The sequence below is a fragment of the Schistocerca piceifrons genome, chromosome 2, assembly GCF_021461385.2.
Source record: "Schistocerca piceifrons isolate TAMUIC-IGC-003096 chromosome 2, iqSchPice1.1, whole genome shotgun sequence".
Classification (NCBI taxonomy): domain Eukaryota; kingdom Metazoa; phylum Arthropoda; class Insecta; order Orthoptera; family Acrididae; genus Schistocerca; species Schistocerca piceifrons.
In genome coordinates, this window is record NC_060139.1 from 495,391,805 (window position 1) to 495,408,087 (window position 16,283).

General features: G+C 38.5%; 1 protein-coding gene across 1 annotated transcript in view; it reads left to right on the forward strand.

The window, feature by feature from the left end:
* The window catches only part of LOC124775512 (protein FAM98A-like), a 61,031-nt gene that overhangs the window by 9,913 nt on the left and 34,835 nt on the right, over positions 1 to 16,283 (forward strand). The window contains exon 4 of the mRNA XM_047250345.1: positions 12,435 to 12,545. Coding sequence (XP_047106301.1) covers positions 12,435 to 12,545 — 111 coding nt within the window. The remainder of the gene's footprint in view (positions 1 to 12,434; positions 12,546 to 16,283) is intronic.

Below are 16,283 nucleotides of genomic sequence, written 5' to 3' on the forward strand. Positions count from 1 at the left end.
GTGTCTCTACTACTTAATTGCCATGGTGAGCTTGAAATGTGGCTGTTCAGAATATTTTTGGCCAGATGGAGTATCCAGAAGAAGAAGCAGTTTACTAACACAAAATGGAAGCAAAGTATAACACCTGAAAATGTAACATTTCATTTCCCATATTTTCCAGACTGTGATGTAGATACCTCAAGATTATCTGTATAGAATGAGCTGTCCCAACTTTTGTGCCCACTGACAGGCAGCCGGCCAGATAGGGGTACTGTTGTGGATTTGTGGCAAATGGCCGGTGTGGTCAGCCAACTTGTGCATGTGCAGAATGCGTGCAATATGGTTTTCTCGTTGATAGCCTACACTATTGTGCCTGTCAGTGAGCACAGTGAGAGGCGGGCACGGCCACTGTTGCCCCACGGGGGCAACATTGGAATAACCTGGTGAAGAAGATTGATCTTCTTACAAAATTCGATTCTTTAATACAAACGTGTACCATAGGTAACAGTAAACCGTCCAGAGTGATTATTGTGTATAAAGCTGATAATGCAGGAGTGGAGTGCTCATGCTTCTGTATCCATTTCCATTTTGAATGGCAGTGTCATTTTAGTGCACATTTCGTTTTCAAAACTTGGTGTTCTGCATTGTAAATGCAAAATTCACTAAAACTAGCAAATTTGTGCCTTCATTTGACCTTAAGAGCTTCAATCATTTCAGCTTGAATCACTTCATTTTCTTGAAAAAAGTTATTTTTCTTGTGAAGTTTAATGCTAATTTTTTGAAGCTTTTAATCCAACTCTGACAAGCTGTTAATTCTTCTTCACATCTTTTGTTAGTAAAGCCCAGCCACACAAGATGCTATCACTGGCACCAAATGACTTTAATCTACCTTCAGAAAAAAAAAAAAAAAAAAAAAAAAAAAAAAATGAAGGCACACATTTAATGTCATCATAATTTCTAATTGGTCTTACAACTGCAACTTCATTTTTCCATCTTTACAGTTCACATTCAGAACAAACAAAGTTAAATTCCTTTTGAACAGTGCTCTGATGTTGGTGTTTTGTACTGCTCTTACCTTTTGTTCAGTACACCACTGCTTTTTCCTTGTCCGGTAAGGTTATTGGCATTTCTTTCAAGGTTATCAGTTCATTAAATGGGGTACTATCATGTAAAGATTCTGTACAAATGTAACTGTATTCAGTTTTATCAACATAAATGAATCCACAACTTGCAGTGTCTAGTGTTTGTTGGTTCTAACTGTTCCTACACTACTTAAATGTGTGTCCAAAACTTAGACCAACATTTTGAAAATCACGTAATCTTCACACACATTTGTGTGTGTGTGTGTGTGTGTGTGTGTGTGTGTGTGTTTTGGGGGCGGCACACTTACTTAACTCTGTGTGTTCTTTCCAGCATGATTTCATCAGTTTCTTAAAATGACACTTTCCAACTCCAAAGCACATATATTGCTGTTCAGATGGATGTATTGTCAAATACAAAAACAAAAAGAATTTAGTGAATTGTCTCACCACCAGGAAGATTTCGATGTTACACAGAATGCCATTTATTTGCTACAGCACATTGTTAAGGACTTCTTTATTGGGATGCAGGGACTGTAAAGAGATTAGCGGCACTAACCAGCCTCAAGTGACGTCAGGAAAAGCATATCTTGACACCATGACAACTGTTTTAGCGATGCAGAGAAAATACTGCTTCAGTGTTTTCCTCCATACATTAGCTTCCCATGATGAAGACGACATTGTGGGACATTCCAAGCAGCTAGCCCATTAAGTTGCGGCTGTCTGTGACTGGCAAGGTGCCATGATACGAATGTACAATATGAGTGATGCGATTGTACAATATGAGTCAGGCATGGCTTGGGCAGAGTGGCCGGGTGGTTGCAGCAAGCCTTAAGTGCAGGGTGGGTGGTGGTGGCAGTAGCAGCAAGCCAGCAATGGGAAATCCCAGTAGTGAAGGAACTTAGCCGGCCGGAGTGGCCGAGTGGTTCTAGGCACTACAGTCTGGAACCGCATGACCGCTACGGTCGCAGGTTCGAATCCTGCCTCGGGCATGGATGTGTGTGCTGTCCTTAGGTTAGTTAGGTTTAAATAGTTCTAAGTTCTAGGGGACTGATGACCTTAGATGTTGAGTCACATAGTGCACAGAGCCATCTTTTTGATGGAACTTAGGTGGTGTGCCCACTGAGTGAGTTAAGATGGCCCCAGTGAATTGTAATATTTCATCATCATCATCATTTAAGACTGATTATGCCTTTCAGTGTTCAGTCTGGAGCATAGCCCCCTTATGAAATTCCTCCATGATCCCCTATTCAGTGCTAACATTGGTGCCTCTTCTGATGTTAAACCTATTACTTCAAAATCATTCTTAACCGAATCCAGGTACCTTCTCCTTGGTCTGCCCCGACTCCTCCTACCCTCTACTGCTGAACCCATGAGTCTCTTGGGTAACCTTGCTTCTCCCATGCGTGTAACATGACCCCACCATCTAAGCCTGTTTGCCCTGACTGCTACATCTATAGAGTTCATTCCCAGTTTTACTTTGATTTCCTCATTGTGGACACTCTCCTGCCCTTGTTCCCATCTACTAATAGCTGCAATCATCCTAGCTACTTTCATATCCGTAACCTCAACCTTATTGATAAGGTAACCTGAATCCAGCCAGCTTTCGCTCCCATACAACAAAGTTGGTCGAAAGATTGAACGGTGCACAGATAACTTAGTCTTGGTGCTGACTTCCTTCTTGCAGAAGAGAGTAGATTGTAGCTGAGCGTTCACTGCATTAGCTTTGCTACACCTCGCTTCCAGTTCTTTCACTATGTTGCCATCCTGTGAGAATATGCATCTTAAGTACTTGAAACCTTCCACCTGTTCTAACTTTGTTCCTCCTATTTGGCACTCAATCCATTTATATTTCTTTACCACTGACATTACTTTCGTTTTGGAGATGCTAATCTTCATACCATAGTCCTTACATTTCTGATCTAGCTCTGAAATATTACTTTGCAAGCTTTCAATCGAATCTGCCATCACAATTAAGTCATCCGCATATGCGAGACTGCTTATTTTGTTTTCACATATCTTAATCTCACACAGCCAGTCTATTGTTTTCAACATATGATCCATAAATAATATGAACAACAGTGGAGACAGGTTGCAGCCTTGTCTTATCCCTGAAACTACTCTGAACCATGAACTCAATTTACCGTCAACTCTAACTGCTGCCTGACTATCCATGTAAAGACCTTTAATTGCTTGCAAAAGTTTGCCTCCTATTCCGTAATCTCGTAGAACAGACAATAACTTCCTCCTAGGAACCTGGTCATATGCCTTTTCTAGATCTATAAAGCATAGATACAATTCCCTGTTCCACTCATAACACTTCTCCATTATTTGCCGTAAGCTAAAGATCTGGTCTTGACAACCTCTAAGAGGCCTAAACCCACACTGATTTTCATCCAATTGGTCCTCAACTAATACTCGGACTTTCCTTTCAACAATACCTGAGAAGATTTTACCCACAACACTGATCAAAGAGATACCTCTGTAGTTTTTACAATCTTTTCTGTTTCCATGTTTAAAGATTGGTGTGATTACTGCTTTTGTCCAGTCTGATGGAACCTGTCCCGACTCCCAGGCCATTTCAGTTATCCTGTGTAGCCATTTAAGACCTGACATTCCACTGTATTTGATGAATTCCGACTTAATTTCATCCACTCCAGCTGCTTTATTGCACTGCAACCTATTGACCATTTTCTCCACTTCCTCAAATGTGATTCTATTTCCATCATTCCTATCCCATTCTACCTCGAAATCTGAAACATTACTGATCGTATTTTCACCTACATTGAACAACTCTTCAAAATATTCCCTCCATCTGCCCAAGGCATCCACAGGATTCACCAGCAGTTTTCCTGACCTGTCCAAAATACTTGTCATTTCCTTCTTACCCCCCTTTCGAAGATTGCTAATTACACTCCAGAATGGTTTTCCAGCAGCTTGACCCATAGTCTCCAACCTGTTTCCAAAGTCTTCCCAATATTTCTTCTTGGATGCTGCAATTATCTGTTTGGCTTTGTTTCTTTCTTCAACATAACTTTATCTGTCTACCTGAGTTCTAGTATGTAGCCATTTTTGATACGCCTTCTTTTTCTTTTTACAGGCTGCCTTGACTGTGTCATTCCACCACGCTGTTTGCTTCATCCTACTTTTACACACTACTGTTCCAAGACATTCTTTAGCCACTTCTAGTACTGTGTCCCTGTACCTTGTCCATTCCTTTTCCAATGACTGTAATTGACTACATTCAACTAACTGGTACCTTTCTGAGATCGCTGTTATGTACTTGTGCCTGATTTCCTTATTCTGAAGTTTTTAAACTCTTATCCTCCTACATATGGACCTGGCCTCCTGCACTTTCGGCCTCACAATCCCAATTTCACTGCAGATTAAATAATGATCAGTGTCATCAAAGAATCCCCTGAATACACGAGTGTCCCTCACAGCCTTCCTGAATTCCTGATCTGTTATTATATAGTCAATGACAGATCTGGTTCCCTTGTCTTCCCAAGTATACCGGTGAATGTTCTTATGTTTAAAAAAGGAGTTTGTGATTACTAAGCCCATACTGGCACAGAAATCCAAGAGTTGTTTCCCGTTCCTGTTGGCCTCCATATCCTCTCCAAATTTACCCATAACCTTTTCATACCCTTCTGTTCGATTTCCAATCCTGGCATTAAAATCACCCATGAGCAGAACACTGTCCTTGTCTTTTACTCTAACAACTACATCACTGAGTGCTTCATAAAAACTAACCATCTTATCTTGATCTGTCCCTTCACAATGCAAATATACTGACACAATCCTAATTTTCTTGCTAGACACTGTCAAATCTATCCACATCAGTCGTTCATCTACATACCTTATTGCAACTACGCTGGGTTCCATTTCTTTCCTGATGTAAAGCCCTACACCCCATTGTGCTATTCCTGCTTTGACTCCTGACAGGTAGACTTTGTATTCTCCTACTTCCTCTTCTTTCTCACCCCTTACCCGAATGTCACTAACAGCTAAAATGTCCAGCCCCATCTTACTTGCAGCCTCTGCCAGCTCTACCTTCTTCCCAGAGTAGCCCCCATTGATATTAATAGCTCCCCATCTCATTACCATTTGTTTGCCAAGTCATATCTTAGGAGTCCCTGGTTTGTCAGTTAGAGGTGGGACTCCGTCACCTCCAAAGGTCCGAGGCATTTTGCTCTGATTGTTGGCAGCATCATGTTTAAAGTACCAGGGAAGCAGGTTGCTAGCCTTACTTGCCCCGAGTCCCATTGGGTTTTACCCCTAACAGCTAAGGGACTAACCGGTGGATTTGATAGTCTTTGCTGTTTGAGCACAAAGGTGACCACGACTCAGAATATGTCCGAAATGCCCAGCCTTATTCCAAAGTAACTGGTATCCCGACTGTCGGGACCACTTACTTGGCCACTCATACGTTGCCCGTGGTTCATGAACTAGGACATGACTACAGGAACCCACACCATGAACCACATTGTAATATTTACTGAAAATATTTTAACATGTCCTACAGACGTACTAAGAGAAAACTAGACACCTTATGATTTGTTGTGGTGAGACAAGCTCATTGCAAAAGTCATAAAAATGGTTACAGTCATGCAAAGTACTTGAATGCGGCACTGTTTAAAAGCTCTTGATACCAGCAATGAAGATAACAAGTTGTGTTTATTGCCAAACAAGTTAGTAAATATTTATAAACAATTTATTTAATAATATGCAGAAATGTGCCTCAATTAAGATTAATCCACATAAACACACTTAATTAAAACTAGTACGGAAATCTCAGTTTGACTCCATTGATTTCTATGTTGTTCAACTATAGTTTGACATTACATTGTATTTAAAACTGTTTTGACTAGCATCAAACTGCACTGCCTTAGTATGTAAAAGTTGGTGTTTTGACTGGTTGGGTTTCAATGGCAGGTGTGGCGAGTAAATACCTTAATGTTTTATTAGTATAAAATCTGGATTTAAATATTTTGTTACAGAGTCTCAAACTGACTGAGAATATTTGTCATGTATTGTAAAATGTGTGTAAGTAAAGGTTAAGTACAGCTTTCTTGAAAGGTGGTCATGTTATAAGACAATGTATTGATTAAAATTGTAGTCAAGTGACCAAGGTTTTAAATAAGCATGCTGAGCAGAGTTATGGGTCTTTCGTGAAGTTGTTATTGTCTGTAAATGCTCTGCTTGCACAATGTAATTACATTTTACTTTGCTACTTTAAATTTAGTTAACTTATCATTTTGATGTGAGACCACCATTCACATACAATTGTGTTGTTATTGTGAATAAACTTTCGATGAAAAGTCTAAACAGCTCGTTGTACACATTGTCATCCTATGTTCTCGTATATTTACCTTCAGTTTTAATTATTTATTGACTATTTGTTGTTTCATATAGCTACTGCTGATACTTCTAAAATGGCTTCATGGTTATGTAGTGCTTCAATTTGGGCTTAAAAGCTACAGTGTAAGACCAGCTCCTATTTCTACAGCTAGCGACACTGTAATATCAGGTTGTACAGTGCCCACAGCGAGCTATTTGTCTGATCCAGTGTCTAATAGTACCAAACAGCCAGTCAGGTTTACAATTAGCAAGCTGAACCAAAATTCCAACCATAGATGGACAATTCCAGGTACCCATAAGCCGTAATAATGTCAACGAATGTATAGTGAAGGAGGGCATATTCTATTTCGTTAATGAGTAGAGCTGAGCCAGTGATTACTATGGTAACAAAAGGCTTTTAACAGTCATGCATGGATTTGTTGCCTGTATGTATGACAATCATTGGTGGGTTGCACATGTCTTACAAACTTACAAAGGAACAAATGGACAGGCCAGCATCTCCATCTGCAAGGACCATCACCATCATTTGTGTTACGCGCTAAACCAGACATTTGTGTTACCATTAGATATGACATTATCACAAGGTTCGATACAATGGCACCAACTGGAAAGATACTTAATCACCTTGCATCAGATATAGTGAACATTAACCATTTAACGTGTGATGTTTTGTAGCCACTTTTTATTGTGTCTTCATGGAAGCTGCACTGTAGATGGTTAATAATACATTGCAGTGAAATAAACCATATTTTTATACAACATTACTTACAATTTATACTTTTCAATAATTTGGTTCATACTTATGAGCTAATTACCAATTTTTGAAAGGGTAGTGATATAGACAAAATAAATTTTTGGGCATGGTGACTGTGGTGTGCCATCTAGATATTTACTATTTTTATAGTGACACCCTTGAGGAATAGAATAAAATTTTTTTGGGAAATTGAAAGTGGGTTGTTTCGAGATATTCAAGATCAAATGTCAATGATTGACCTTACATATGAAAATTCTTAGAAACCTACCATGCCACATTTCTATATAAAGCTCAACTCATTAGCTTTTCAGTGATATAAGTTTCATTGCTGTATCTGGATTAGACACACAAATTGTAGTCATTTGTATTGAGACACATGTGCACATTTCACAAAAGTTCCGAACAGAGCTGGACAATAACTTTATTCGCAGTTGTCATATACCTCTGCAAAGTTTTTGTCTTTTATCTGATTATTGAATACACCGAATTTGGAAGAAATCCAGGATAGTCAGATTGAAAATGTTAGTTTTCTGTATTGAACTGGCATTGAATTACTCTGTTGTGACATTTTTTAGGTAACTCCCAGTTCATATCAGCACTGAAATTTAGTATGTGGCAACTACAAATGGAAAAAAAATCACGGCAAATTTTGAAATGACAAGTCTGATCACTCCATTATGAGTGAGGAGGCATAGAGGTAAGACACTGGACTCGTATTCAGAACAGCAGTGATTCAAATCCCTAACTGGCCAACTGGATTTAGGTTTTCATTGGTTTACCTAAATTCTAAGAAGGTTCATCCTTACCCAATCCAAGTCTGAGCTTCCTCTATAATGACCTAGTCATTGGCAGGACGTTAAACCCTAATCAGTCTTAAGTCTTTTGGTTGTTCTTTCCTTCCTTATCTAGGTTTCAGAGGACAATAAGGTTTATGCAAAAATAAAAATCAAACCGAAGAAAATTAAAATCATACCATATTTGTCACTTACCGTATTTACTCGAATCTAAGCTGCACCTGAAAAATGAGACTGAAATCAAGGAAAAAAAAATTTCCCGAATCTAAGCCGCACCTGAAATTTGAGACTCAAAATTAAAGGGGGGAGAAAAGTTTTAGGCCGCACCTTCAAATCGAAACAATGTTGGTCCATTGTAATATGAGACACAATTTAGGTCGAATGAATGACGATACAGCTACAGTAGTTTGGTTCAAGTCGTAACCTTAGCAGTTAAGCTTTCCCAGGTAGCCACTGCTACATGTCAGGCGCTCCGTCCGTATTTATACGGGTACCCTTCCTTTTTCACGTGCTTTGTCTGGTTTGAATTGATTGCATATTTTTCTTTGATCTGATAAGTGCTGTTCTCTTTGTTATAGGTGTTGACATCACTCTAAGCTGAAGATGCTTTGTCGCATTCTGATAATGTTTACGGCCTGTCGCCGCTCGCGTCATGGCTTGCTTTTGTGCGTGCTACCGCCGCTTTTAGCGAAACAATGGCAAGAGACTGCTATTTGTTGTTACTTACACTGCTGCGTTCTTTGATAATGATCGACAAGAACCAAATAATAGACTGCGTATGACAGATAGAAGATCTGAACGAGAGTTTAGCGAAAATTCTCCGTTTGAAAATCTTTGCAGACGCCTCTTTAGTACATTACATTCTGCACAGAAATTAGCGTCATCTTAGATTTAAAAATCTAGTCAATTGCCGTGCTTCATTTCTGACTGTATCACTATTATGCATAAGAATAATACGAATATAAACATGACGTATATTCTTCCGCATTTGCTGTTGTCTCACTCTAGTTTCGTAGTTTATTAGGCAGACAGAATTTAAATGAGATAGCAGCAAACACGAAAGACTACATGGCAAAATGTTTGTATTCGTATTATTCTTATGGTGAAGAGAATACTGCATGTGATTCAAAATTCTTAAAAGTTCCTATTAGCAACCGTCTCTTCTCACAGGTAGGAAAAAATTCAGAACGTAGAGTTGGCCATATTGACAAACATCCCTAACAGTCTTGCTAGTCGGATTTTCGTAGTACATTGAAACGTTGCAACATTCGAAGATGAACAATACGGAATTTGTATTTACTTCGATGGATAATGTATGAAAATGCAGTGGTCAAAACTCGGGGTGAAGGAAAAAAAGCTCGTCTTCCACTTTTTTTTATTTATTTATTGACGCAGAGGTTTTGGCGCCAGTATTTATCTTTGTGCCTGCGAAGCATGCCTGTATAGTGCTACATATATTCGACGGCAAGTTGTGGCGGCACGTAGCAACATTTTTTCAGAACTTCCGCTTACTTTGCACTCAATTCTAAGCCGCAGGCGGTTTTTTGGATTACAAAAACCGGAAAAAAAGTGCGGCTTCGATTCGAGTAAATACGGTAGCTTCAAATTCTCTTTACGTAGATTAAAGGGTTGAAATTTGCTTTTAGCTACATTGTTAGTTGTAAACAGCTCTCACACGGAAACATCACCCACTTATACTAAGATTTTAAGGAGGAAAAAGAGTTCTCTGCTCCAGCAATCTATCCCATGTGAAAATTATTCCAACCTCAATATTTTAATAACATTCTCATATTGATATTCTGCAGCTGTATGAGATGTAATTGAAAAGAAACAGGAATTGTTTTTAATTTTGCAGATTTAATTTTTTTCTATCGTATTGGTACACATGTTTCTGATGACTGTTTGCATTTACAGCTGTTTTAAATGTTTGGTTTATTGCTGACAGTCAAAAAGGTTATTTGTGTTTTGAGAGCTCAGTGGATTTTTAGTTTAGGAAAAGAAGGATCAAAGAATCTGCATTAAATTTTACTTGAAAGATGGAATAAGTGCAGCACCACATTCAAAATGTTGACTGTGGCGTTTGCTGAATCTACTGTGAGTAAGACAAGAGTTAAAGAGTTAATAAGTGGTACAAACTTTTCAAAGAGGGTCAAGAAGAGGACGACCGCCCTGGACACCCTAGCACATCATTTACTAAAGACAACGTGGAAGAAGTAAAAATGTTTCCAGAAAATCACCACCAGAGAGGTTGCTGATGAGGTCGGCATATCCTTTGACTTGTGCCAATCAATTTTTTCTGTTTTTTGGGCATGAAACATGTAACAGAAAAGTTTGTTCCTAAATTGTTGAATTTTGACCAAAAATGATATTGTGTAGAAATCACTCAGGAATTTCTGCATGAGGTTGACAGTGATTGATAATTTCTAAAGAAGATTATAACAGGTGATGAAACATGGGTATACAGGTATGACGTCGAAACCAATCCCCAATCATCCCAGTGGAAACTGCCTGGAGAGCCAAGACAAAAAGAAATTCAACAAGTTCGATCACATGTGAAGGTTCTTATCGCTGTTTTCTGTGATTGCAATAGGATAGCACACCATGAGTTCCCGCCTTATGGATGTGTAATCAACAAGGAATACAACCTGGAAGCTATGCACCATTTACATGAAGCTATTATAAGAAAACAACCAAAATTGCGGCAAAACTACTCATGGAAATTGCATCACGATTGTGCTCCAGCTTAACCTCAGTGCTTGTTCCTGATTTTTTGGCAACAAACAAAACCATTATGTTCCCCTCGCCACCATTTTCACCAGGCATGGTGCCCTGCAACTTCTTTCTATTCCCAATGCTGAAGAGAACCACAAAAGGACGTCGTTTTGCCACCATTGATGAGATAAAAACAGAATTGCCGAAGATGAACACCATAACAAAAATTTGATTCCAGAAAGGCTTCCAAGATTGGAAAAAGTGCTGACACAAGTGTGTTATATCTGAGCGGTGTTACTTTGAAGGGGAAAAAGTTGATGTTGATTAATAAAGATTTTTTAAGAAAAACAATTTCTGTTACTTTTTTATCAGACCTCAGATATATGCCACAAAATCAAAATGAATAAACTTAACCAACTGAAGAATTATTATGAAACAAAGTTAATGATTTTGGATGTATGATCATGTTGAAGAATAGCACATCTCCTTCAAATGTGCTTCAGTTCAAAAGCACCAGCTTTAAAATCCAATGAAAATAATATACAACAGTGATGTTAGTAATACTTTGACGCCACATCTTTAGTGACACTTGTTCATTTAATTTACCTACACTGCATTTGTAGATTCTAACATAACATTCAGTGCAGAGAGATCTCTGGAAACAGCTACACTTAGAAACCATGTGCTTGGATGCAATAGACAAGACATACTATGATGCTGAACAAGCTCCAGTGGCGGACACTTCAAGAAAGGCGTTACGCAATACGGAGAGGTTTATTATCGAAATTACGAGAGAGCACATTCCGGGAAGAGATGGGCAACATATTACTACCGCCCACATATATCTCGCGTAATGATCACAACGAAAAGATCCGAGAAATTAGAGCAAATACGGAGACTTACAAGCAGTCGTTCTTCCCACGCACAATTCGTGAATGGAACAGGGAAGGGGGGATCAGATAGTGGTACAATAAGTACCCTCCGCCACACACCGTAAGGTGGCTCGCGGAGTATAGATGTAGATGTAGACTACAAGTGTTAAAACATATTTCACATACCTCTTACTCAATCCACTGTACAGTACTTCAAGCTTCAATATTAAGTGGGCGCAGTGGAGTGGAACGAATGCCAACCAATGCATGGGCATGCTTAAAAGCAGTACTTTCAGAAGTCATAACTGTGTATTATCAGAGTTAAGGCCTAAATTTTCATGCAGTATCGATTTATATGGCTAATACCTTGCAACTGTTACTTTCTTCTCCTCAAAATGTGAGGTCTTGTTGGGATCTTTCCTTGTCAATTGTTGTCATGGATAGGTAACTACTGTGATTAATGATGGTATTAGAATGCAAGCAATAGGAGATGAACCTCAGCAATTTAATGTAACTGAGGATGGAGCAGGTTTTCCTACACAGTCATTCCTCCTATTTTACTATGTTAAACATGGCTAATATAAAACAGGCACGCACGCAGGCGCACGCGCCCACACACACACACACACACACACACACACACACACACACACACACACAGGTTTAACATATGCTTTAGTCAGTCAATGTATACTTCCCGTCCCTGAAGAAGGGAGCCATAGAAAATAATGGGTATGTGAGAGAGTGTATGAATTAATTAATTAATCTATGTACTTGTAAGAAAGTTGCTTGCATGTACTTTTATATGGTGAAACATGTTTGCTGTAAAAAGTTGTTGCATACGTGACCAATGGATTAATGAACCAAATACTTTTTGTTTCAGAGTGAAAGTTCCACTGCAAGTGACCTGAAAAACATGCTGATAGCATTAAAATTTCCGAAACCTCCAGCAAATATTACTCCAGCCCTTTTATTTGGAAAAGTTGAAACAAAGGTATTTCTTTGAAATTGAACCTTTAGTTCTTATATAATTTTTGTCTGCACGTTACTTGAGTGGATGTTGTAAGATGGTTGTATATCAGTTACTTTTTGAACAGTTATGACAGGCATGTCAGTATTGTTCAGTTGGTATTAATACACCCTGTGTCAGTTTTCCATTAGTTAAATATGATGATTTTGTGCAGTGACCAGCTATCATTATTACTGTTTCGCCAGTCAGTTTTCAGCTGTTCAATTCTCCATTAAACTGAAAGGGATTTAACCTGGTGAAAATGTTATTTCATAAATACGATCACTGTTACCAGGCAAAGTGAAAAACAGAAAGTTGATTTGCTAGCTGTGATTCAATTGGAAGAGGTATACCATTACTTAGCTCCAATCATGATTAATCAGCCAGTTGCAGGGGAAACTACAGTTCAGTGGACTTTGAACCACAAAGTGCCTTGTCTATTTTCACTATACACGTCATTGCCAGAGGTGGAAGAAGTGAAAACTGACAGGGGAGGGGAGGGGGGGGGGGGGGAATTGTTGTGCCAACCAGGGATTGAATCCCAAGTGTATAGATTTGTAGCCTGGCACCCTTTGATCTACCAAGCCACGCATTTAATATACGCCTAAACAAAATAAAAATTGAATTAGATCAATGGAAATGATATTAATACCCCCTACACAAGTGGCCATATAAATCAGGGATATTAATGCCTGCATGACTAAGTTTTTTTTATTTTGTGGGGGGGGGGGGGCAGAAGAGATTAGCATATCTCCAGTCTAATGTATAAATCTTGCAATGGAAAGTAAGTAGTAGAAGAGGTTGATGGTTGCCAATGAGCTACCAAAGCCTAGATTGAGATTAATTAGTTTGCTTACAGAATGCATCCATTAATACATGTTGTTTCCAATCACCAATGTATGCTTAATGTTATCATTCTGAGAGAATCTCAGACTTAATGAGACTTAACAACATTATTTTAAATTTCATGAATAAAACTTCTTAATAGAATAGTTATTTATTGTTTGAAAATAGGTCTCATACAGTTCCAGAAAAGAGCAAGGCATAGCAGGAAATTACAACTCAGAAATTTTCTTTCCACCGCACCTTGTTTGTCTTTTTGACACACAGCTCACTGATCTTAGTTTCTGTAACTGTGGAGTAGCTTATTAGTCAATGTCTCTGTTTACTTTCCAGTGTTGACTGTCAGTAGCAAAGTCCTCATGTTTTCTAATAATGTGTGAAAAAGCAGTGACCCTTATTAGACAATTAGTTTCATCACTGAAGTTTATTGTAAGCTAGTACCAAGAGGTTGTCCCACAACAAAATACTGAAATTCAGACTGAACCATCTAGAATATATGGTAAAAAAAGTTTCACACTTTGTCACAACATTGGGGGAAATTGTAGGTAAATACTTGTGAACAGAAATTATTATTCTTAACCAGGAATTTATCATGCATGTATACGACATACATTCAACTGTAATTCTTTTTGTGCTAAGTTACCAAAATAAGATACAGATTACTTTCCTTGCTCTATAAAATCTGTTAGAGTTAAATTCAGTAATAGTTCCATTTGCAGCTAAGTATACTGATAAAGTAATCCACCTTCTAGGGTGGAGGTTTTAATGTGTTGCAGAGTGGCTGGCTTCTCCATTTTTATTTTCATGGTCAGCCAGCCATGGTAACCTGCTTTGTTGTTTTAATCTCTTCATCCCGTTTCTTGTGTTTCTGTGGTTTTCTTGTCCCCTTTTGTCCATTTACAAGTTTGCTGCCCTTCATTGTTCTTGCGATTTTTTCCTTTCATTCCATTTTGAGTTGTCAGTCTCTCTTGTTTTATTCTCACACCTGTGGCATTGTTTTATTTGGAACAAGGGACTGATGACCTTGTAGTTCGGTCCCTTTCCTCCTCTTTTCATCCAACCAACCAACTGTAACTTGCAAATTTTTGCATTGAAACATACTATTAGGCTTCACTCTATTCAGGCATAGACAAAATTGTGAAATAAAATATAACATATTAATATAACAGAGGGAAACATTCCACGAGGGAAAAATATATCTAAAAACAAAGTGATGTGACTTACCAAACGAAAGCGCTGTCCTTTTTTCCCCCTAAGGTAAGTCTTTTCATTTCCGGGATTGGAATGACTCCTTACCCTCTCCCTTAAAACCCACATCCTTTCGTCTTTCCCTCTCCTTCCCTCTTTCCTGACGAAGCAACCGTTGGTTGTGAAAGCTTGAATTTTGTGTGTATGTTTGTGTTTGTTTGTGTGTCTATCTACATGCCAGCACTTTTGTTTGGTAAGTCACATCAATATAACATATTATGATGCCTTGTGCAAACTTGAGGGAGCCATTGGAATTTTGTTGTAAAATTCACCGCTTAACAAATATATTTCAATGTGTACCTTCACTACGACCTGTTGCTGCAGATAAGGCATGACTAAACAGTGCTCCATTAGTTTGTGCTCTCCAATCATGTTTCTGTCTGGTACACCATGTGCGGAATGGGATGAGGCTAGAGGATGAGGGGGAAAGAATACTGTGGCCTTGTCACATGCTCACAAGTTTGCTGGCTATATGAATTGGTGTATATGCGGTGGCACAAAAGTCGCTGGACACAGAGAACTGATTTAAACAAGATTGAATTTAGGTTTCATTACAAATACAAACAATACTTACAATTATTTTATATGTTCAAAGTGTTTTCCATCTCCATTAATTCATCTTTGAAGTCTTTGTGGAGTACTGTTACATACTCTTTGGCATAGTGATTTATCACTGTCCAAATTGTGAAATGCATTGTGTGTAGATCTTCAGTTCAACAATGGTCTGGGAGTTATTGAGAATAAACAGAGTCCTTGGTGACACCCCATAGGAAAAAATCCGTGGACGTGATATCTGGTGAACATGGAGGCATGTCAATATCTGCCCTTCGACCAATCACTTTTCTTTGGAAAGTTTCGTTTAAACAGTCGTGGACAGCAGTGGCATAATGTGCTGAAGCACCATTGTGTTGAAAGTAAATTTCTTGAGAGTTTTCAGCACGTCATAATTACGTAAATGTGGAATGTAAACTTTAAACTTCTGTTTGGTAACATTCTTTGCACTGATCTTTGTGATAAATCCAGCTCAGTTGCTAATTGTCTGATTGATTTTCACTGGGTCACAGTTAAACGTACCGGCAATTTTCCTCTGCTGTGACTGTTGTTGGCTGGCCAGATCTTGGTGCATCCATAACTAATCTATGTTCTTCAAATCTATCTCACATGTTGTACACTTTTTGTCTCGACAGTGGTTTTGATCTAAAGTGTAATCCCCAATCATTAACAACTGCAGTAGGACCACTCTTATAAAAGGTGTTTAACACAAAAATCCTTTCTTCTTTCTTTAACTTCGTGACAGTTAGGAAAACTACAACTGTAAACGTGTCTCACAGATCACGCATTCAACAACTCACTAGTCTGATTATTGTAACAAACTGTCCACCAACTTTTTCACCACCCTGTATAATATTTATATTGTGTGTTGGCCTTACTATTTTGTCTATGGACTTGTCCTTATTGTTACACCATGCAAAATGCTTAGTATGTATAGGAAGAACACTCATGGAAATGCCATTAGTGTACCAGTCACAAAAGTGGTATGTTGGGTTTCTCTTGCAATTTTCAGTGTTTCTGGAGATGACCACAAAAGAGGACAAGCATCTCTGTAGTCCTTGGTGTATTGTTAAACAGGCT